This window comes from Microcebus murinus, chromosome 11 (genome assembly GCF_040939455.1).
Source record: "Microcebus murinus isolate Inina chromosome 11, M.murinus_Inina_mat1.0, whole genome shotgun sequence".
Classification (NCBI taxonomy): domain Eukaryota; kingdom Metazoa; phylum Chordata; class Mammalia; order Primates; family Cheirogaleidae; genus Microcebus; species Microcebus murinus.
In genome coordinates, this window is record NC_134114.1 from 96872836 (window position 1) to 96898004 (window position 25169).

At 40.8% G+C, this 25169-nt stretch overlaps 1 protein-coding gene across 1 annotated transcript; it reads left to right on the forward strand.

The window, feature by feature from the left end:
- The first annotated feature begins 692 nt into the window (after positions 1 to 692).
- On the forward strand, positions 693 to 24749 carry PHAX (phosphorylated adaptor for RNA export). The gene is made up of 5 exons (XM_012735507.2): positions 693 to 1339; positions 4291 to 4904; positions 8659 to 8779; positions 16241 to 16324; positions 23562 to 24749. The coding sequence occupies exons 1-5, from the start codon at positions 941 to 943 to the stop codon at positions 23829 to 23831; spliced, it is 1488 nt and encodes a 495-aa protein (XP_012590961.2). The 5' UTR covers positions 693 to 940; the 3' UTR covers positions 23832 to 24749.
- The last annotated feature ends 420 nt before the right edge of the window (positions 24750 to 25169 follow it).

Consider the following 25169-nt stretch of genomic DNA (forward strand, 5'->3'; position numbering starts at 1 on the left):
CCTGCCTCAGCCTCCCGAGTAGCTGGGACTACAGGCATGTGCCACCATGCCCAGCTAATTTTTTCTATATATATTAGTTGGCCAATTAATTTCTTTCTATTTATAGTAGAGACGGGTCTCGCTCTTGCTCAGGCTCGTTTCGAACTCCTGACCTGGAGCAATCCGCCCGCCTAGGCCTCCCAGAGTGCTGGGATTAAGGGCGTGAGCCACCACGCCCGGCCTTAATATTTAATTTTTAACATTATCTCACGGAGAAGGGCCCGCAAAGGCCGGAATCCCGGCCGGCCCAGGAGAAGGGTACCGCTTGCCGGCACGCTGTCCCCGCGGCAGCCCTGCAGCTCGGCGCTCCCCTGCCCTGCCCTGCCCACCCTCTGGCCGCTCCTCCAGTCCTCTGCCCTCGCTAGACCCTGCTTTGTCACGCGCCCCGCCGGGCTGGCCCTACCTTCCCAGTTCCTTCCTTCCCCGCTCAGACAAAAGGCGTATCAGTGCGGAACTCAAATAAAACACAAACAACGCGCAAAGCCATCGAGGTCATGAAGAAAGCCACAGGGCTCCAAAGTGACAGTGGGGATGGTCTCAGTGAGGGTGGAGGGACACCGCCGGAGGCGGATGCGCCCAGACGCCCGAACCGCGCAGCCAGCCGCGCCCGGACCGGGCAGGACAAGGGGCGGCGCGCCCTCGGCTACCCGGGCGCGGACCGGGCCGGGGCCAGAGCCCATCGCCGGGCGCTCAGGCCTGGCCTGGCAGGAAGGAAGCCTCTGGAAGAGCTGAGTGGGGCGGCGGCCTCGGGCCCGCTTTGCCGGCGGAGTCCGAGCATGCCGGTGCTCAGCCCGTACTTCGCGGCGTGGTGGGTCGGCCCTCCGGACCCGCGGGGCCGGTGCGTGAGTTTGGAGGCCGACTGCGCCGTCTGAAGGCTGCCTGGAAGCTGCACGTGCCGCGGATGCGGAGGAGCCGGAATGGAAGCAGGGAGGTCGTCCCGAGCTTCCAGGTGACAGGTGTGAGGCCAAGGGAGGAATCCCAGAGGACCAGGGTCCGTGCACATGCTGTGTCTGCACGGAAGCAAACTTTGGAAGAGAAGCGTCGAGGCTACCGGGCTCCATTTTCCCGCGGTAGCGCGAACTTTGCAAGGGCGACGCGTCCTCGCCCCGCCGCGACCGCGCGGGGGCGCCCGAGAGCCGCCGCCGGGCCTTCCTGCCGCGCCGCCGGAAGTGCGCTCCCGCCGGCCTCCCCGTGCCGCGCGAAGATGGCGCTGGAAGCCGGGGACATGGAAGATGGGCAGCTTTCCGACTCGGATTCCGACATGACGGTCGCACCGAGCGACAGGCCGCTGCAGGTGCCGGTGAGTGTGAGGGGCGGGCGGGCTGCGCGGGGAGCCCGGCTGCGGGCCGCGCCGGGCGGCCGGGAGGGCGGGGTGGCGCGCTTCCTCCAGCCCGCGCGAGGAGAGCGCTGCGGGCGGCCGCGGCGCCGTCGCGGCGGGCTGGCGTCCCCTGGCCGGGCTCGTGGAGGAGAGGTGACGGCAGCGGCAGCCGGGGGCTGGCGAAGCCTGCTGTGCAGCTCGCTGCGGGGCGGACCTGCGAGCCTGCCTCCTGGAGGCGGGCGTTCGGCGGTCTCTCGGCGTCCCGCCTGGCGCCGCGCTGCGTGTCCCGAACTTACGGTGTCCCCACTCCGGCGCCGCTAGGTTTCAAGAAAGGGCGGGTTTTGCTAGAGGTGTAGAACCTGCAGGCATCGGCCCGAAACGGCCGCTGCTGCTGCTTTTCGCCCCGAGCAGATAGGGAAACCGAGGCCCAGGAATGAAGTTCATCACCCGTGCAGAGACCCGGTCCTCTGTATTTCCACCGAGTCTGGCTTTTTCATGCGGTACCGCGACACTAGGTTTTGTATTAGCTTCCCAGCTTTCTAAGTGGGAATTTGACTTGACTGCCGCCTAGGTAGCAATCTCTTTGAGAGGGCTTTGGTGCCGGGCTGCCTGCATTCGAGTCCTGGTGCGGCCACTGTGCAGGTCTGTTTAGCCTTACTGCTTTTTTGTCCCCATCTATAGGATTGGCACGTTATGCCGCCGATGGGGTTGTTGTAAGGATTCAATGGCGCATACCACGCACAATAATGTCTGACATATGTTAGCTGTGATTATTAGACGATAGGCTATCTTTTTTTTTTTTTGAGACAGAGTCTCGCTTTGTTGCCCAGGCTAGAGTGCGTGCCGTGGCGTCAGCCTAGCTCACAGCAACCTCAATCTCCTGGCTCAAGCAATCCTGCTGCCTCAGCCTCCCGAGTAGCTGGGACTACAGGGATGGGCCACCATGTCCGGCTAATTTTTTGTATATATATTTTTAGTTGGTCAATTAATTTCTTTCTGTCAATTTCTTTTTTAGTAGAGACGGGGTCTCGCTCAGGTTGGATTCGAACTCCTGACTTCGAGCGATCTGCCCGCCTTGGCCTCCCAGAGTGCTAGGATTACAGGCGTGAGCCACCACGCCCGGCCTAGGAAGGCTATCTTATTGACTTAAATCATCCCCCACCCGCATTTCTAGCACATAACAGGAACTCAGCAAATACTTGGCTTAGTGTTCAGTATAGAAAGCAAAGGTGACTTTTTTTGCGTATAAATATCTTAGGAAATTAGTACCAAGATAGTGTTTTTCAATCTCTTTCAGGTGGTTTTACATAAATTGACCCATGACTTGGTAAACTTAATGCCATGGACTCTGCAGTTTTAAAAGTATTATTTCAGAGATATCTACCTAAAGGAGTTTGCTATCTAATTTAAAAGGAATATGGCTACAGAACCATATAAAATTGTGTATGTGTCCAAATGCAAGATAGGTATCTTTGGAAAGAAAGAAAACAAATTCGGTTTTATTTTTTTGTTTTTTTGTGGTTTTTTTTTTTTGGTTTTGAGACAGAGTCTCACTCTGTTGCTCAGGCTAGAGAATGCCTTGGCATCAGCCTAGCTCACAGCAGCCTCAAACTCCTAGGCTCAAGCAATCCTTTTGCTTCTGCCTCTGCCTCCCTAGTAGCTGGGACCACCATGCCTGGCTATTTTCTGTGTATATTTTTAGTTGTCCAGCCAATTTATTTCCATTTTTAATAGAGACAGGGTCTTGCTCTTGCTCAGGCTGGTCTCAAACTCCTGAGCTTAAACAATCCAGCTGCCTCGGCCTCCCAGAGTCCTGGGATTACAGGTTTGAACAAGTGCACCTGGCCATAAATTCAGTTTTAACTGCTAGTAATAATTATTAGGTATGTCATTCTCATTTTGGCAATACTGAAAAGGTTAAAGTTTTTTCAAGGTGAGAATTAAGAACTTTGGTAATTTTTTAGAAGGAGATCTTAGAATTAAGTGTTGTATTAGCAATACAGATAAGAATGTGTGGCTTTAGGCCGGACCTGGTGGCTCACTCCTGTAATCCTAGCACTTGGAGGGGCCTGGTGGCTCACATCTGTAATCCTAGCACTTTGAGAGGCCGAGGCTGGAGAATAGCTTGAGCTCAGGAGTTCAAGACCAGCCTGCGCAAGAGCAAGACCCCATCTCTACTAGAAATAGAAAGAAATTAGCCAAACAACTAAAAATAGAAAAAATTAGCTTGGTGCAGTGGTGCATGCTTGTAGTCCCAGCTACTTAGGAGGCTGAGGGCAGGAGGATTGCTTGAGCTCAGGAGTTTGAGGTTGCTGTGAGCTAGGCTGACGCCATGGTACTTTAGCCCAGGCAACAGAGTGAGACTCCATCTCAAAAAAAAAAAAAAAAGAATTTGTGGCTTTAAAATTGACAAATTCCATGTGGAACTTGAAAAAATTAAGGACTGGATTGGTTTCAGACATGTCTTTGAAGATCAGTTCTGTTTCAGAATGGTCCAGTTGCATTTCTAAATAATTTTTTTTTTTTTTTTTTTGAGACAGAGTCTCACTTTTGTTGCCCAGGCTAGAGTGAGTGCCGTGGTGTCAGCCTAGCTCACAGCAACCTCAAACTCCTGGGCTCAAGCGATCCTCCTGCCTCAGCCTCCCAAGTAGCTGGGACTACAGGCATGTGCCACCATGCCCGGCTAGTTTTTTGTATATATATTTTTAGTTGGTCAATTAATTTCTTTCTATTTTTAGTAGAGACGTGGTCTCGCTCAGGATAGTTTCGAACTCCCAACCTCGAGCAATCCGCCCGCCTTGGCCTCCCAGAGTGCTAGGATTACAGGCATGAGCCACCGCGCCCGGCCTTTTTCTAAATAATTTTTTTAAATAGCACATGATAGGTGTAGTTAATGCGCTTTGTGGAATTGATTATATTTGTTTTACTTGCAGAAAGTACTGAGTGGGGATAGTGCTGTGAGGACCTTTCAGAGTACCGCAACAGCATGTGCACCAGCGTCCCATTACAGGACTGTCAAAAGTGTGGATTCAAGTGAAGAGAGTTTTTCTGATTCAGACGATGATAGCTCTCTTTGGAAACGCAAGCGACAGAAATGTTTCAACCCTCCTCCTAAACCAGAGCCTTTTCAGTTTAACCAGAGCAGTGAGAAACCGCCTGTTGCTGGAGGAAAGAAGGTTAACAACATATGGGGTGCTGTGCTGCAGGAACAGAATCAGGATGCAGTGGCCACTGAACTTGGTATCTTGGGAATGGAGGGCACTATTGACAAAAGCAGACAATCCGAGACCTACAATTATTTGCTTGCTAAGAAACTTAAGAGGGAATCTGAAGAGCATACAAAAGAATTAGACAAGGAACTAGATGCATATATGCATGGTGGTAAAAAAATAGGATCAAAGGAAGAGGAAAATGGGCAAGGTCATCTCAAAAGAAAACGACCTGTCAAAGACAGACTGGGATCCAGAGTAGAAATGAACTATAAAGGCCGATATGAGATCACAGAGGACGATTCTCAAGAGAAAGTAGCTGATGAAATTTCTTTCAGGTGAGCATTTAAATTTGACCACAAATGAGAATTTGACCAAATAACATCTATTTTTTTTTCACAGTATTTATTAATGGTTTATTTATCAAGAGAAACTATTCGTCAGCCCACATATTCATAGCTCAGGAACACAGGTCAAGAAATTCTTTTATGTTCCAAAATCACTTTGCACTCTAAAAGATGCCAGCCTTCCTCATCTCCTCAAAATCTTTCATAGAACCATAATTTCTGTAGAAATCTGCATATGCCTTCTTCCTTGGTTCAGCCACACCCAACTTATACAAGGTTGCAACTCCCAGGGATACTATGAATGCTCCAACAATATGAATCCGCAGACGCCTGGCCAGGAGGCCACGCATCTGAGGTTTCGCCAAAGTGCCGGAAGCCATGGTAGTTACTGTCTTTGACCGGTATGCCTACCTCAACATGCCCTTCCTGGCCGATGGAGAAACGAACTCCAAATAACATCTATTTACAGAAAATAAAATAGACTGCAAATGCATCAATGATGATGTTCCTTCTTGAGTTTTTTTTTTTTTTTTTTAACTTAATGGAACTAACTCAGGGCTTATTTGATTATGTGAATACACTTGTGTTTTCTTAGATTTGGACAGGACTGAGAGGATAATTTTGAAGACTTTTATGAACTTTTAAGCAACTCTTTGCATTTAGTACCCTAGAGCTCTTAAGATAAACATATCTTTTTATTTATTTATTTATTTTTAGAGATAGGATCTTGCTCTTTTGCTCAAACTGGAGTGCTGTGGCATGATCACAGCTCACTGCAACCTCAAACTTCAGGGTTCAAGTTATCCTTCGTCCTCAGCTTCCTGAGTAGCTGGAAATGCCACAATGCCTAGCTAATTTTTAAATTTTTGTGTGGGGGTTGGGGGTTCTCTCCGTGTTGCCCAGGCTGGTCTCCAACTCTTGACCTCAAGCCATTCTCCTGCCTTGCTCCCAATGTGCTGGGATTACAGGTGTGAACCTGTATGCCTGGCATGCCTGTGCCCAGCCAGAACATCTTTTTAAATCATGTATTTTTTAGTGTTTTCAAGCATTAGTGACTTTTTTTAACATAACTTTGAGGTATATTTCATATATGAAAATATTCACCCCATTTCTAGTATGGTTGTTTTAGTAAATTTGTCATGTTTTTTTTTTTTTTTTTTTTTTTTTTTTTTGGAGACAGAGTCTCACTTTGTTGTCCAGGCTAGAGTGAGTGCCGTGGCGTCAGCCTAGCTCACAGCAACCTCAAACTCCTGGGCTCGAGTGATCCTTCTGCCTCAGCCTCCCGAGTAGCTGGGACTACAGGCATGTGCCACTATGCCCGACTAATTTTTTATATATATATATATCAGTTGGCCAATTAATTTCTTTCTGTTTATAGTAGAGCCGGGGTCTCGCTCTTGCTCAGGCTGGTTTTGAACTCCTGACCTTGAGCAATCCGCCCGCCTCGGCCTCCCAAGAGCTAGGATTACAGGCGTGAGCCACAGCGCCCGGCCTGTCATGTTTTATAACCATCACTTTTAAAACATTTCCAACACCCAGTAAGGTCCCTCATGTCCATATGCCAATTTGTGGTTAATCCCTGTTCTCATCCCAGACAACTGCTAATCAACTTTCTGTCTGTATAAATTTGCCTTCTCTGGATGTTTCATATAAATACCATTATAGAGTAAGTGAACTTGTTTCTAGCTTCTCTCGCTTAATGTAATGTTTTTCAGATTGATCCATGTTATAGCAGGAATCAATACTTAATTCCTTTTTATTGTGTGCATGTATATATTGAATGGATGTCCATATTGAATGGATATTCCACTTTTTGGTGTTTATTTATTTATTTTTTTTGAGACAGAGTCTCGCTTTGTTGCCCAGGCTATACTGAGTGCCGTCTCATCAGCCTGGCACACAGCAACCTCGAACTCCTGGGCTCAAACAATTCTGCTGCCTCAGCCTCCCCAGTGGCTGGGACTACAGGCATGTGCCACCATTCCCGGCTAATTTTTTCTATATGTATTAGTTGGCCAATTAATTTCTATTTTTAGTAGAGACAGGGTCTCACTCTTGCTCAGGCTGGTTTCGGACTCCTGACCTCCAGAGATCCGGCCGCCTTGGCCTCCCAGAGTACTAGGATTACAGGCGTGAGCCACCACGCCCGGCCTTTGGTTGTTTTGAAAGCTTCGTAAGAAGCTTCACATCTAAATATTTAAACATACATGTTCATTTCTTTTGGTAAACGACCTAGGAGTAGAATTGCTTGGTGTATGTGGTCAATTTACAGTTCATGGTTTTTTTGTGTTGTATGTTTTATGTTTGTTTGTTTATTTGATTGTTTTTTGAGGCAGAGTTTTGCTCTGTTGCCCAGGCTGGAGTCTAGTGGCATGGTTATAGCTCACCACAGTCTCGAACTCCTAGGCTTAAGTGATATTCCTGTGTCAGCCTCCCAAGTAGCTAGGACTACAGGCATGTGCCACTGTGCTTAGCTAATTTTTTTTTTTTTTTTAGAAATGGGGTCTGGCTCTGTTGCCTAGGCTGGTTTTGAACCCCTAGCCTCAAGTGATCCACTTGCTTTGGCCTCCCAAAGTGCTGGGATTACAGGCATGAGCCACTGGGCTGAGCCATATATAATTCATTTGTTTTTAACAAGTTCAGATTTTAATGAACATTTTTATTAGCTCTAAGTCACTAATCAACAGTGTCATGAATTTGAAAACAAATATGGTTCAAGAGTAATAGGGTAGGAAAACTAGTATTTACTTTCCAGGTAAGCCTATCTCAATACCAGTACTAGATTTTTTAAATACTGGGGAAGTTTAGAATTTGAATGCTGGAGAGGAGCTTAGAAATTTTGTAAACGAAAACCTTTATTTTACAGATAAGGAAACCAAGGCTCAGTAGTTATATATGGCTTGCCCAAGGTCACATGTTCAATTAATATCAAACTTGAAGCTGAACCCTGGTCCCTTTATTCCTAGTCTAGTACTCCATCCACAATAATGCACTGCTGCCTCTTGAGAAGAAACAAGGATGCCAGGTCTGATTAGGGAATTGGTAAGGCTCTGCACTGTCAATTCTCCTTCACCTCTCAAGAGTGTGGGCTCTGACGTTAAAGAAAGAGTTGCTTATGCTACCTATGTTTTTAATCTCTCAGTAATAAAGTGAAAATAATCGTACCCATCTCATAATGTTAGAGAATTAATTGACATAATGCATACTTAGTTCTTAGGCTTGTGCTAACTATAACCATAATAAGCCATCAGTAAATATTAGCTATTTGTATTTTTTGTTTTGAGGCAAAGAGTCTATGAGGGAAGGATTTGGTCCATTTTAAATCTCCCAGACATCTCTGGAGTTGGGAAAACTAACTTTTAGGCATAATAATTAAAAGCATAGTATATGTCTGTTATTTGTTTTGACAATAGACTGGTTTTATCTTCTTTTGCATTTAGGCTTACATTCACTTTGCTGAATGTGCACATTTATTTTGAAATCTGCCATAATACAGTAAGGCAGATAAAGAAGGAAAGTATGAGATTTGAGATGGAACCTTGAGGTTCCCATCTCCTTGTGTGGCCAAGGGTTAGGGATGTTTACTTGTCAGTGATTCTAAGGTTAAATATCGAAGATTTAGAAAAGCAAATGTTTATTAGAATCAGATTTTGATTCTAGTTGAGGACTAAATTGAAGACTAAGTTAGATTTCTTCAACTTTGTACAACAAATAGATTAATTTTACTTTATTTGTTCCTAATCAGGTTACAGGAACCAAAGAAAGATCTGATAGCCCGAGTAGTGAGGATTATTGGGAACAAAAAGGCAATCGAACTTCTGATGGAAACTGCTGAAGTTGAACAAAATGGTGGTCTCTTTATAATGGTAAGACTGCGCCACTGTTTTTGCCTTGCTTATCATATGTTTTTGTTTTCTTTTTACACAACTTGCCTCTGTTGGATCTCTGATCATACATTATTACAGTTACAGTGTATTTCAGATTTTAAAAAACTACATCAACAATGAAGACTGAATAAATCCAGTACAGTTGTTTTTACAACTAATACTTTCCTACAAAAAACATAGATAAATTGTAGCTTGTTGGTTTGCAGTCAACAACACATCTCTTACATAATTCATTAAAGGTAGGAGCTGAAATTTTAAGACAACAGTCTAAGGAAGCCTGGAAGCTCAGATTATTCCTTTTTTTTTTTTTTTTGAGACAGAGTCTCACTCTATTGTCTGGGCTAGAGTGCCATGGCATCAGCCTAGCTCATGGCAACCTCAAACTCCTGGGCTCAAGCAGTCCTACTGCTTCAGCTTCCCGAGTTGCTGCGACTACAGGCATGCACCACCATGCCCAGCTAATTTTTTTTTTTTTTGAGACAAGAGTCTTGCTCTGTTGCCCTGGCTAGAGTGAGTGCTGTGGCATCAGCCTAGTTCACAGCAACCTCAAGCTCCTGGGCTCAAGCAATCCTTCTGCCTCAGCCTCCCGAATAGCTGGGACTACAGGAATGTGCCACCATGCCCAGCTAATTTTTTCTATATATATTAATTGGCCAATTAATTTCTTTCCATTTATAATAGAGACGGGGTCTTGATCTTGCTCAGGCTGGTTTCAAACTCCTGACCTCGAGCAATCCGCCTGCCTCGGCCTCCCAGAGTGCTAGGATTACAGGCGCGAGCCACCTCGCCTGGCCTAATTTTTATATATATATATTTTTAGTTGTCCAGCTAATCTCTTTCTATTTTTTCAGTAGAGACAGGGTCTCGCTCTTGCTCAGGCTGGTCTCCAACTCCTGAGCTCCAGCGATCCTCCGGCTGGCCTCCCAGAGTGCTAGGATTACAGGCATGAGCCACCACGCCCAGCCTGGAAGCTTAGATTTTTAGGATATGGAGTTTTGGTGCTTTTTTTTTTTAATTGGGCAATGAACATTTTATACCACAGAATGAGTGTTTCCTGTATGCCTTCTTTGAGTTTTAGGTGTGTAACTTATTAACTGAAATTTAGCTAAATTATTTGACTCCATACAGTCTCCTTGGCTGTAAAATGAGGATTAATCCTGTATCATAAGGATTAGAGAAGATGATACATATAAAGTACTTATCACAGTTCTTAGCCCTTAGCAATGGTAAACACAAGTGTTATTTTTGGTGCATTTAATTCATGCATTCATGAAAAAGAGGGCAAAAAAAAATTCTTGTGTATGAAGCACAGATATGTATACGGTATTTCTAGGTGAATTAAAATTAATGGTAGAGGTGAAAAGGGGGGAAAATCTAAAAAGCATCCTGGGGTGGAGGAGTGATAATGGACAAAAAAGTCAGGAAACACTGTTTACTGCTTGAGAATGACAGAAAGAAAACTTTGGGTAGGCCAGGGGTAGGGAAACTTTTCATGTTGGAAGGCCACATTGATTTAGCTGTAATCAAATAAGGCCTCATTCAAGAAATTTCAATTAGATACACTTAAAAATGTACATTATTTTGTAAAAATCTAACTACTATGTCCTTAATGATTTCAAAAATGAAAATGAGTTGTTAATTTTAAAGTTAACTAACCTTTTAATGACTTTGTTATATCTGCTTTTTGTTGGAATGCATTTGAATATTTGATTGCAGCATGGAGGTCTGCAGTTTAATTTATCTTCTAGATGATTATTAGTCATTTGTGACCTTAAGGACATCTTGATTTGTGTTAGGTAAGAGAATGAAGTTTCACAGCAATGAGTGATTGAAAAGCAAGCAAGCATTTTTGGGGCATGTTGCCGAAGATGTGGGTATTCTACTATGTTTTTTCATGTTTCAATTAAATCTTTCTTAGCATCAAACAATGACTTTAAAAAGTCATCTGCCGAGAGCTCAGTTCCATCTGTAGTTCATTAGGTGCCTCAGTGGTACCAACTAGGTGAAGCTGAAATGCTAATTTGAGTGTGATGTCATGATTCTCAAAGTCAGTGAAACTTTCATTGTATTCTCCAATTAATAGGTCTGTAACAGCTGCGTATTCTTCAGATGGTTCACGTGTATCCTGCTTATCAGTGACCTTTGGTAACTGGGGAATGTTCATCTGAAATTTTCTTTTGAATAAGATGTGTTTTGAAAAAAGATAGCTTTTTTGGAAATGCTTGGATTTTTTTGCCACATATCATATAAACTTAGTTTTACCTTGCAAAGAAATATTCGAGTTGTTTTGATCTTACATGATATCACACATAAATGCTGCATTCCTATAGAAATCTTCTTACAGTAATTCCCATTGCTGATTCTGTTCTTCATAAAATTTAACTATGTATTCTCACAGAGATAAAATTTTGGTTAACACCTATCCCTGCTTTAGCCAGCATACTTTAGAATGATAAGGTAAATTCACATTGAATACCTCATTGTTCAACTTCACCATGTTATGATGCTGTGTTGTATTTTCATGAATATAGTTAAAAATACTTATAACTTACTGCAAAATGTCACTTAAAGTAGTAGCTTTAGCACAGATATTTTGCTAATGCAATATATAATGAAAATAAATGAGAACATCTGGATCTTTTAATACATTTTTTATCTATGTAATAAATCCTTCATGTTTTCCCGTCATAGAAGGTCCACCACCTTTACATATACTCACTAAATTTACTGAATTTTGTCCAATTTCCTGACATTTATCTTGAAAGATGTTGAAGATATCTATTTCCTGCATTCTGTACGTAAAAGTGCCTAAAGCGAGTAACTTGTAGCAAAAAATATATCCTGTGTTCGACCCGAATGAAATACAAAACCTGTACTGAGTCAGTAGTATCAGTTGATTCATCCAAAATGATTGAATAATATATATATTTTTTCCTTTTAAAGTATTGCATGAAGTTCTGTTAAGTTGAAGGCTAATTTGTGCTGCCAGTCAGTTATGGTTCTCCTTGAAAGAGGCAGTTGTTTATACTTTGAAACATTGAGATCTAAGCATCCTACAACTTCGACAATGCATTTTTTCACAATTTCTAGGTCACCAAATTGGCTTCCCTTTTTTCCTCAAGTATGTAAGCTACTTTGTAAGTTGCTTCAGTGACACTATTTCCAGGTTTTATTGCTGCTTCTGAGAACTGTCTTTGCTTTTGCTTTTCATCTTTTAATTTTTGCAATATAACCTTTCATGCCTCTCTCCAATTTAAAGTATTTGTGGTCAATGCTGATGAGCATTGAATTTCTTTAATGTTGATATTATAGTATCACAAAGCAAGCAGTCATCTTACTTTTAGCAGAAAGAAGGTAATGCAATTCCTGATCCTCCTTTAAAAATCTGTTTTCTTCCTTCAGCCTTCTCTTGGTCTTCTTTGACATTATGGACCTTTAAGCAGACAGAATTAAAAAATACTGTCGAGTGTGCAACTATTCACCAATTCTACTTCAGATAGAAACACGGTATGCACCGTTGTCAAAAGCTGATAACAGATTGGCATACATAATTGTGCCGGTCAATCTGGGAGGATTGTTTTATTGAAACTTATCTTATTCTTTGGTATTTTAAATACATTCATTTTAAAAATAAAAATATAAAAGATGAACAAAAATGTATTAGTAAAAATAAAAGGATTTGTTCTGTAAAATTTGGATTCAGTCAAAAGGCTGCACTTAAGGACCTAGAAGGCCACATGTGGACTGAAGGGCTCAGGTTCCCCACCCCTTACAGCCGTGTCACAGGCAGTGACAGTTATCTTACAGATTGGTTTTGTACATCTCACTTAATTCAGCTTTCACTACAGGATAAGAATGAATGAGTTCCTCCTTTTTTGTTATTCACAAGTCCATAGTAGTAACATCACAAGAGAGTAGATGGATACGCTTTGGAAATGGACAGAAAAGAAACCAGTTAGAATTGATAGCATTGGCTGAGGAAATGACCCCTGAATGTAAATTACAAAAGTCAAAAAACAGAAGTTAACAACAAAACAAATAATAATAATCATGAATGCACTAGTGTCAGTGTTAAAGTACTTTGATTTTCCTTTAGTCGAACACAAAGTTACAGGTTTCATCAATATTTAATACTATAGCGTTAACAACAAAACTTTGTATTCCATTGAGTGAATGCGAATCTACTGAATGTTGGGAAGCTGCAAGTCCAGATTCACTTTCTTCTGATACATTCTTTCCTGGAACAATTACTGAGTGCCTGCTATGTGCCAGGCATTGTTCTAAAACAGGGAGCTGCCGGGCGCGGTGGCTCACGCCTGTAATCCTAGCTCTCTGGGAGGCCGAGGCGGGCGGATTGCTCGAGGTCAGGAGTTCGAAACCAGCCTGAGCAAGAGCGAGACCCCGTCTCTACTATAAATAGAAAGAAATTAATTGGCCAACTAATATATACAAAAAATTAGCCGGGCATGGTGGCGAATGCCTGTAGTCCCAGCTACTCGGGAGGCTGAGGCAGGAGGATTGCTTGAGCCAGGAGTTTGAGGTTGCTGTGAGCTAGGCTGACGCCACGGCACTCATTCTAGCCTGGGCTTAACAAAGCGAGACTCTGTCTCAAAAAAAATAAAATAAAATAAAATAAAAAAAGATAAAATAAAACAGGGAGCTTATGCTGTAGTTGAGGGTGAGGGGAGAGCAGATTTAAAAAATAAATGTACTAACTTCAAGTATGTTAGAAAATGGTCTATCCTATGGGAAAAGAAATAGATCAAATGGAGGTGGGGAGGGTGGACCTTATTAAGAAGGCACCATTTAAACAAAGACTTGAAGAAGGTGAAGCAGTGAGTACTGCAGGGAGAACAGACCAGACAGAAGTAACAGCCACTGTAAAAGTGAGGGGGGCCTGGCAGGGCCAAAATTAAGGCAAAGTAAGCAATTTACTTGCCTTGGTTATAAAATTTGACAGGGGTCCTAAAAAAACTCAGTCAAGATAAATAATATTTTAATAGGCCAGGTGTGGTGGCTCACTCCTGTAATTCTAGCATTCTGGGAGGCCAAGGTGGGCTGATCGCTCAAGGTCAAGAGTTCGAAACCAGCCTGAGCAAGAATGAGACCCTGTCTCTATTAAAAATAGAAAGAAATTAATTGGACAACTAAAATATATAGAAAAAATTAGCTGGGCATGGTGGCACATGCCTGAGTCCCAGCTACTTGGGAGGCTGAGGCAGAAGAATTGCTTGAGCCCACGAGTTGGAGGTTGCTGTGAGCTAGGCTGACGCCATGGCACTCTAGCCTGGGCAACAAAGCGAGACTCTGTCTCAAGAAAAAAAAAAAGATAAATAATATTTTAATGCAAGAGTTTCAAAAACCAAAGTTAATGCAAAAATTCATAATGGACTAAATTCTAAACAAAAACAGGTTCTGACCCCTGACCCTGTACTTGGAAGACTGTTTTCTCTCTTCACCCCCAGTCTCTGCTTAGTGCCAGTGTGAACACAGGGCCAGTGTGACAGGAGCAGGGTGCTTGGAAGAGTGAGTAGCGTATAAGGTCAGAGGGAGAATATAGGGCCAGATCCAGTAGGGACTTGTTTTCCATCTTAAAGAATTTTTCCTTCACCCTAGCTCAGGTCAAACAAGGCAACACTCTGCTTTGTTTCAGCTCTCTTATTATAAACAAGTGTCCTCAAGATCTGTCTAGTGTGCCATGTTTTTCACATTTTGTGCATTTTTTTGTTGTTTGTTGTTTGTGTGTGTGTGTGTGTGTGTGGTGACTTTGCTGTTTAAAATGGTCCTCCAGTGGTAGTGCTGAAGTGCCACCTACTGTTCCTAAGTGCAAGAAGACTGGCATGCCCTTATGGAAGAATATGTGTCTTAGATAAGCTTCATATAGGCATGAGTTGCAGTGCTGTTGGCCATGAGTCATAAATTCAATGTTCTGTGAATCAACAATTTGTTTTATTTTTATTTTTTGAGACGGAGTCTTGCTCTGTTTCCTGGGCTAGAGTGCTGTGACGTCAGCTTAGCTCACAGCAACCTCAAACTCCTGGGCTCAATCGATCCTCCTGCCTCAGCCTCCCGAGAGCTGGGACTACAGGCATGTGCCACCATGCCCGGCTAATTTTTTCTATATATTTTTAGTTGTCCAGTTAATTTCGTTCTATTTTTAGTAGAGACGGGGTCTCACTCTTGCTCAGGCTGGTTTCAAACTCCTGACCTTGAGCAATCCACCCGCCTCGGCCTCCCAGAGAGCTAGGATTACAGGTGTGAGCCACCGCGCCCCGCCGACAGTTTGTTTTAAATAAGGTGTCTTTAAAGAGAAACACACGTACAAGGTTATATATTGATTCATTGACAAAAATGTCATGATCAGAGGCTTGCAGGAACCTAACCCTGTATTTCCCCTGGAGCAGGGTTTCAGTATTTCCTTGATTCAGTGTTTGTGACGACTTTGTAGAACATAACTACCATGACTGGTGAGAAGCCACTATATATGTATATATATGTATTCTGTGATTTATTTATTTATTTATTTATTTATTTTTTGAGACAGAGTCTCACTTTGTTGCCCAGGCTAGAGTGAGTGCCATGGCGTCAGCCTAGCTCACAGCAACCTCAAACTCCTGACTCAAGCAATCCTCCTGCCTCAGCCTCCCAAGTAGCTGGGACTACAGGCATGCGCCACCATGCCCGGCTAATTTTTTGTATATATATTAGTTGGCCAATTAATTTCTTTCTATTTATAGTAGAGACGGGGTCTCGCTCTTGCTCAGGCTGGTTTTGAACTCCTGACCTCGAGCAATCCGCCCGCCTCGGCCTCCCAGAGAGCTAGGATTACAGGCGTGAGCCACCGCGCCCGGCCTCTGTGATTTATTATATGTATGTAAATCTTAGATCCTTTTGGAATATATCATGGTACAAGACGTGAGGTGTGAATTTTATCTTCTCTTCTTTGGGGTAGTATCTGTGTCATGGACTAAATTCTCATGTGTATTTGGCTTTTTTTCTGGTTTTTTTTATTCTGTTCCGTTGATTTCTAGTTTTATTTCAGTATCATACTGTTTTAATTATTGAGGCTTTATGGTGTGTTTTAATATCCAAAAGAATATTCACTGATTTGGCCAGATGGCAGATAAAAGCAGAAAATCCAGTCATTTGTCAGGTCCCTTGAGCTGAGTAGCCTGTTTCTCTTTATTACCATGTAGATTTTATAAATCACAGAATTTAAGAGTTGAAAAACATTAAAGATGACCTTTGGTCTTCATTTGACAGATGACAAAACTGAAACTCATGATTTTGGTGACTTCCTCATGTTACCCATTTCACAAGAGTTAGAGTCAAGATTGGACTTCACATCTGCTCTTTGTTCTGTCTCCTTAGGAGTGCTTCTGTACCTTAGCTATCATGGGAAGAGTATATGCAGTTTAACGTTTTTGTTTCTTTTTATAGAATGGTAGTCGAAGAAGAACACCAGGTGGAGTTTTTCTGAATCTCCTGAAAAATACTCCTAGTATCAGTGAGGAACAAATTAAGGTACTGATAATGGCTTTTAATATCCATCATTATTTGACTTCCACTCAGACTCTAGCCTCATTTTCTAAGAATCTCTTCTCTAACTTAAATGGACCGATTTTGTCATTTTTCTCATTTTAAGCAAAACTTGTGCCTTTTATAATGCCTTGCCTCCTCTTTTTCTTCCCTTATAGAGCCAAGATCAAGATTTCTTTTATTTTTTATGGTAGTTTTTTCCTGGTCTTCTAGCACATAGTTATTTTTACTATCCTTCTAAAACTTATTATTAATGAAAATTTTCAGAACAGATAGAGGAATAATAATTGAATATCCCCTGCCTAGCTAGGTTCAATAGTCATTAATAAGTATTTTGACATTATTACTTGACCTATATAATTTTTTTCCTGTTCCATTTGGAAATAAATAGCAAATATGACACTCAGTTCTGATTATTTCAACAAACATCTGCCAGTAATGACAATATCCTACATAATCACACAAGGCCCATTATCACTCCTAAGAGAAATAAAAACAATTTCATAGTATCGTCCAATATCTAGAGCTTGTTCTTGTTTGCTGAATTGTCCCAAGAATATGTTTTATACCTCTATTGCCCTCCCACCAAGATCCAGTCTAGGTTTCCACATTATATTTGTTATATCTCTTTTGATTCTTTTTAACCTCACACTTTCCTTCATGATTTAAACCTTTTGAAGAGTTCAAGATAGTTATCTTATAGAATTTTAGATTATGTTATTATCATTCCGGTGATTGTCTCCTCACAGCTTTGTTTCATTCCTCTATCTACGATATTTCTTATAAACAGGAAGGTGTAGGCACTTTAGTTTTCTTTTTTTTTTTTTTTTGAGACAGAGTCTTACTTTGTTGCCCAGGCTAGAGTGAGTGCCGTGGCATCAGCCTAGCTCACAGCAACCTCAAACTCCTGGGCTCAAGCGATCCTACTGCCTCAGCCTCCTGAGTAGCTGGGACTACAGGCATGGGCCACCGTGCCTGGCTAATTTTTTGTATATATATATTTTAGTTGGTCAATTAATTTCTTTATTTTTAGTAGAGACAGGGTCTCGTTCAGGCTGGTTTTGAACTCCTGACCTCCAGCAATCACCCACCTCCGGCATCCCAGAATGCTAGGTTTACAGGCGTGAGCTACTGTGCCCGGCCCACTTTAGTTTTCTTAATCGTTTTTGTGTTGTTGGTAATGTCTTATATGAGATTCTTCTACATAGTGGGTTTTTTACAATTTAAAATTTGGTATTTTTTAATCTGTTAATGATGGAACATGATTCTCATTTAAGCATTTATAACCAAGATTGAGAACCAGCCTCTTACATAGGAAGGAGGTGGAGCACATCCAACATAGCTGCTGTATATGAGCAGCTGTTTTCTTTATTATAACAGTGGGTTAATAAACTTAACAGGAATGTATATTTTAGCCATGCTGACTGTCATGCTAATGGTGACACTAAATAAGCCATTTATCTTGAGCTGATGCTCCTTCTGAACATATTTTACATCTGAGGCTGGGCGCGGTGGCTCACGCCTGTAATCCTGGCACTCTGGGAGGCTGAGGCGGGCGGATTGCTCCAGGTCAGGAGTTTGAAACCAGCCTCAGCAAGAGCAAGACCCCGTCTCTACTATAAATAGAAAGAAATTAATTGGCCAACTAATATATATATATATATATATAAAAATAAAATTAGCCGGGCATGGTGACGCATGCCTGTAGTCCCAGCTACTTAGGAGGCTGAGGCAGAAGGATCGCTTGAGCCCAGGAGTTTGATGTTGCTGTGAGCTAGGCTGATACCACGGCACTCACTCTAGCCTGGGCAAGAAAGTGAGACTCTGTCTCAAAAAAAAAAAAAAAAAAACAAAACCATGTTTTACATCTGTATCTGCCCAGTGTTTTTTCTTTCCTTAAATTTTCTGGCTGTTCACTTCCAGTCATTTTTTAAAAATCTGTTACATTGAGATTCCCATAAGAAATGTTAACTATTATTACACATCTGAAAATCTGTGCGGCTGCCTTTTCCCTCTCATTGGGACTATTTTGATAATGTGATTTGTAACAATGTAAGTTTCCTTAGGAACACCAACTATTGAGTGGTGAAACAGAGATAATACTTCAGTGTTCTCTCCCATCCCCCAATATAATCCTTGACAAAAAGTATGTACTTAAAAGATATTTCTTTTTTTGTTTTTGTTTGATAGCAAAATGTTACCCTTTATAGAGCAATAGCATATGATGAAAAGAATTGTATAAAATTCAAAATCTGGGTTTTAATCTTTTGCTATTTAGTGGTTATATAACCATGATCGTTTAATCTCCCTCAGTAACAATTTTCTTATCTATGAAGTGGGAGCCTTAAAATGTGCCCTGTCTATTTAATAGAGCTATAAAAGAAATAAAGTGATATCAAGAAAAGCTTTTCATAAGTAACTAAACCTTGGGCAAACAATTTCCAGAGTTCCGAGAAGAAATACTTTAACGTTTACTGACTGTATGCCTGGCACTGGACCAAACATTTATACTGTATAACTTAATTTTCACTTCAGTGTTTCAAGGGGGTGTTACCCTGTTATGCAAATGAAGAATGATCAATTATATGCCTGAGATCACGTAGAACATTCCGACTCCAAGACTATGTTAGAGTTGCTATTGTATTCTGGAATATTGTAGAATTTTTGATTCTATTTCTTTTTTTTTTTTTTTTTTTTTTTTTTTTTTGAGACAGAGTCTCACTTTGCTGCCCAGGCTAGAGTGAGTGCCATGGCGTCAGCCTAGCTCACAGCAACCTCAAACTCCTGGGCTCAGCGATCCTTCTGCCTCAGCCTCCCGAGTAGCTGGGACTACAGGCATGTGCCACCATGCCTGGCTAATTTTTTTTGTATATATATTAGTTGGCCAATTAATTTCTATTTATAGTAGAGACGGGGTCTCGCTCTTGCTCAGGTTGGTTTCGAACTCCTGAACTCAAACGATCCGCCCGCCTCGGCATCACAGAGAGCTAGGATTACAGGCGTGAGCCACCACGCCCGGCTCTTTTTTTTTTTTTTTTTTTTTTTTTTTTGAGACAGAGTCTCGATGTGTTGCCCAGGCTAGAGTGAGTGCCGTGGCGTCAGCCTAGCTCACAGCAACCTCAAACTCCTGGGCTCAAGTGATCCTACTGCCTCAGCCTCCCGAGTAGCTGGGACTACAGGCATGTGCCACCATGCCTGGCTAATTTTTTTTTTTTAATATATATATCAGTTGGCCAATTAATTTCTTTCTATTTATAGTAGAGACGGGGTCTCGCTCTTGCTCAGGCTGGTTTTGAACTCCTGATCTCGAGCAATCCATCCGCCTCGGCCTCCTAGAGAGCTAGGATTACAGGCGTGAGCCACCGCGCCCGGCCTCTATTCTATTTCTATTCTATTCTCCCTCTGTTGCCTGGCCTAGAATCCCATGGTGTCAGCCTAACTCACAGCAACCTCAAACTCCTGGGCCCAAGTGATCCAGCTACCTCAGCTTCCTAAGTAGCTGGGACTACAGGCATATGCCACCCTGCCCAGCTAATTTTTTCTATTTTAGTTGCCTAGCTTCTTTCTATTTTTAGTAGAGATGGGTCTCCCTCTTGCTGAGGCTGGTGTCAAACTCCTGCCCTCAAGTGATCCTCCCGCCTCCCTGAGTACTAGGATTACAGGCGTGAGCCACCATGACCGGCCCTGTTAGTAGGTTTTTATGTTTAACTACCAGAAACATTGCCTTATATTAAAAAAAAGCAACACTTAGAGTATCTAATAATAATAGGGAAATGTTGACCTATAAGGCCATTCTTCAGAGGATTATCCTTTAACCTCTATTTTTATGAAGCAGTTTTAAGAAAATGAGAAAACACAGTAATACTTAATTTTTTAAAAAGGCTAAGTATAAACTTATAAATTAAAAAGAGACATGGGATAATAGACTAGAAAACAAACACCAGAATGTTACCAATGATTTGGTCTGTTATGAGGGATTATAAATGCTTTGGGTTTTTTTTTAAGGTTTTTCTGAATTTTCTACATGAACATGGATTACCTGTGTTATTATAGGGAAAAACTTGAAGGCAAATAAAATTTTATTGCAGATCATTTCATATGCCAATCAAATGATGATGTCATAATTATTATTTTAATCACCATATTTCTAACAATCACCATCTGTAGAACTTAGAAGCCAGAACTGGACTGAGTAAGTTTGTTTTCCTATTTTTTGTTATTTTGTTTGGGTATATGACGTCATAATTGCTTAAGTTTTGTTTTAGCAATTACAAAGTTTGTGAAGAAAAAATAGTTAAAAGTTTATTTGCTGGCCGGGTGTGGTGGCTCACGCCTGTAATCCTAGCACTCTGGGAGGCAGAAGCGGGCGATTGTTCAAGGTCAGGAGGAGTTCGAAACCAGCCTGAGCAAGAGCGAGACCCCGTCTCTACTAAAAATAGAAAGAATTTAGTTGGCCAACTAAAAATATATAGAAAAAAATTAGCCGGGGGTGGTTGTGCATGCCTGTAGTCCCAGCTACTCAGGAGGCTGAGGCAGAAGGATCACTTTAGTCCAGAAGTTTGAGGTTGCTTTGAGCTAGGCTGCCATCGCAGCACTCTAGCCTGGGCAACAGAGTGAGACTGTCTCAAAAAAAAAAGTTTATTTGCTATATTAACAAAACTGTAACAGTGTCCCTCTGTTAAAAGAGTACACAACCAGGTTCTTTCTTTTAGAGTTAATTATATATACATAGGGATGGGAGAGGAAAATCATCTCCCTGAAATTGTCTGTATTTGTTGTAACGACATTAACAACATGTTGCAACATTTTGGAGGCAGCATTGCCCATTTGGTTCTATTCATAACCCATGGAAAGAAGTCCCTTTTTTTTCTTTTGAGACAGAGTCTTACTCTGTTGCCTGGGCTAGAGTGCCGTGGCGTCAGCCTAGCTCACAGCAACCTCAAACTCTTGGGCTCAGGCAATCCTCCTGCCTCAGCCTACAGGCATGTGCCACCATGCCCGGCTAATTTTTTCTATGTATTTTTAGTTGGCCAATTAATTTGTTTCTATTTATAGTAGAGATGGGATCTCGCTCTTGCTCAGGCTGGTTTCGAACTCCTGACCTTGAGCAATCCGCCCGCCTCGGCCTCCCAGAATGCTAGGATTATAGGCGTGAGCCACCGCGCCTGGCCAAGAAGTTCCTTTTTAATAAGGCTCGCCATATTTGGAGGGAAAGGGGTAACTTCATAAAATTTACTCAGTGTTGCCAAGCTTGTACAACCCAGAATTATTTTCATCTAGATTCTTGGATATGCTTCCACATAAAATAAAACACACTTGCAGGTGCTTTTTATCTTTGCACTTGAAGGTACATAAACTCCTGAAAAAATTGTGAATTATCACACTTTTGTGAAGGTAATATGATAGAGTTTAAGAATATTAGAGAAAATCATATATAAATTCAGACTTTACATCCCATGTTAGCTCTGTAATCTTGTGCCTCATATTCCACATCCGAAAACAAGGATAAAGTCCTAGCAAAATGCCTGGCACACTAAAGTGCTAGTTCAGTAAGTAGCAGTGAGCCTAATTTTCTCTGAATTCACCTTGAGTCTTCTGTACTTTTTTTCTCACAGATGTACCCTTCTTCTCCATCCCCAGTCCTACCTCATTTCTTTAGCAAATACTTTTATGTTTCTCTTCATCAAAACACTCATATTCTGAAGCTTTGCCTTATCCCCTTAATGTCAAAGTTCTTTACTCCTTCCTTTGCTAATTCTGTGTACTGCTTATAACTATTTAGCATAAATTTTAGGAGGTTCTCCTTTATCTTGCCATCTTCCCTACTGCTTTTTATAAAACAAGAAGGAATATACATTTTATATACTCTAAAGAATATAATAGGGACTGGCTTGGTTATAGCTTTTAGGAGTCCTTTTCTAGAAGACAGTAGGGCCTCAAAAATTTGTCCTTCCCATACAAGCTTTTTCAAACCTTTGAACCTTCTCTGTATTAGTACAGGTTGTGCTTCCCTGATCTGAAAATCCAGAATCCTCCAAAATCTAAAACTTTTTGAGTGCTGACATGATGCCACAAGTAGAAAATTCCACACATAAGTATAAACATAAACTTTGTTTCATGTACAAAATTATTAAAAATATTATATAAAATTACCTTTAGGCTATGTGTATAAAGTATATATGAAACATAAATGAGTTTTGTGGTTCGACTTGGGTTCCGTTCCATCCCCAAAGATATCTCATGTATATGCCAATATTCCAAAATATGAACAAATCTGAAATTCAAAACTTCTGGTTCCAAGTATTTTGGATAAGAGATACTCAACCTGTATAGTCATTTTGGCCTTCACTTTAAATTTCTGACCTGCTTTTCTTTCTTTTCCTCTATAACTCCACTTACCTATCTGTGCCAATGTTCCCAGCTATTATTTTATGTTTTCCATGTTTATATATTTTTATAGAAATGTATTTTCTACTAGAACAGTTCTTACCTGCTGGTCATGCCCTCAGAGGACATTTGGCAGTATCTGGAGATATTTTTGGTCATCACATTTTGGGGTAGGGTGGGTATGTGTTACTCAGGCAAGTATTGGTAGAGGCAGGTCTGCTGCTAAACATCCTACAGTGCATGCACAACAGACCACCCGAAAAATTTTCTGTAAAGACCCCTTTCTGGCATCCTGGAATGGATCCTGGTGATGAGTATATTACTTCATGCTTGTGACAAAAGTTTTTGACAAAGATGTATACTCTCTCATGTTTATTACAGTAATATTTTTTAGGGGCTAGAATTTTTCTTACATTATGTAAATGATGTGATTATTCTTATTTATAGAATTCAGGCATGACTCAGTTTCTTAGTATGGACAATCATGTATAGTTTTGAAGACATTTCAAAGGTAGTAAATTTTTATTCCACAAACTTCTGTTTTGTTATGTGATAAATTATATTTTATTTAAACTCTAACCAATGTGATTTTCCTACCGTATCTATTTATTTAGGAAACTTTTAAGTATGAGATAATGTGTTATGGTAGAATAAGCATGGGCCCTACACCTAACACTAGGCTGGATTTGACTCAGTTTGAATCTTTATTTGCAGTGAGTAGTCACTTAATATCGTGGACTCTGTCTAATAATGGACCTAATAATCTTTGCTTATTTTTGTGAGAAATGCAGATAAAGAGTGTAGAAGGCCTATTAAAGTTTTTCCTTTATTATAGGACATTTTCTACATTGAAAACCAAAAGGAATATGAAAATAAAAAAGCTGCTAGAAAGAGGAGAACACAGGTGTTGGGGAAAAAGATGAAACAAGCTATTAAAAGTCTAAATTTTCAAGAAGATGATGATACATCACGAGAAACTTTTGCAAGTGACACAAATGAGGCCCTGGCCTCGCTTGATGAGTCACAGGAAGGACATGGAGAGGCCAAGTTGGATGCAGAGGAAGCCATTGAAGTTGATCATTCTCACGATGTGGACATCTTTTAAGTATATTTTGGACATTTTGAGAAATAAACCTTTCTAAAATAACAATGTAATAAAACATTTCAACTGAGATTGCTACATTTTAGTTTGCACTGATAAACGTGAGAATCTGCAGAAGAGAGAATTGTTTTCTTGTTTTAAATAAAAATTAATACGTGTGGGGAGATGAATGGGATTGATAGGAACACTTAAAAATATCTCGTGTCTGACAAAAATACTTAGGAGTACATAGCACAGGATTTAATTTCTCAGTCTATTGTATTTGCTAAATATTGTGAGAATTACTAGTGGATAATCAGTTTTGTCCGAGTCATTATAACAACATGCCATTCAAAAGTTTATTTGCTCTTTCTGATTTATCTTTGCAGTGTGAATTATGCTTTGGTTTCATAACATTCCGCTAAAAGATCCTAATGGGACATAAAAATTATTAAACTGTTACAAGTGCATTCAAGTTTCTTTTTTCTGTGTTCTGAGAACTCTTAGGCAATTTTAAGGATAGAGACTAAGAGTTAATACTGAAGGCTCTTCCCACTTGTCCTGAAGTAAATAAATGTGTGAAGTTTCCCAAAGAAGTATTCGGTTAACTTTGTTTTGGACTTCTTATCAAGTTGGTCATATATTAAATACTCAATGTGACCTGTATATTACCATGGACATTTAAAAAAAATTCCCAGTGGCAGCCTGCCTAAGACTATTTTACCTTACATTAAGGAAGTTCTTTATTTAAAATATCACATCTGCATGATTTACTCATTTTTATTAATGAAGAAAATAGGTAGTTTAGATGTTTCAGGAGTTAACTATAGTTAACAAAATAAAGAAAAATGTGCTTAATAAGCAAAAATTTTATAATGTTAAGGAAAAATGTAAAATTCAACAATAGTTTTTATCAATAAACTATTCTTTATGGACAACAAAGTCTTTCAGTAATTCTTAAAAATATGGTCATTGAAGTTGGATCTAAGGAAAATAGTTATCAGTTGCTTTTTATTTATAAAGAATACAAAAGTAAAATTAGATTTTTTGCAGTCCTTTATGAGCTTCCAGTGATTTATATTTTAAATCTCAAATATTCTTTGATAAAATTGCTGTAACCAAGGTAAGAAAAATATTTTAAATAGGTAACTGGGTATCATCGCTGAGATTATTTATGAGGTGATTTTAAAGATAAAGTACATTAAGAAAGTCAGCATTCAGAATATTTACATGCCACATATTAATGTAAATATTGCTAAAATTTCTAGCGAAAGTTATGGTTTTTAAAGAGCATTGATGCCTGATGCTGCTTTATCTTCATTAAGGTTGGTCCTTAATGCCACTTTGGTGGTTTGGTTTGGT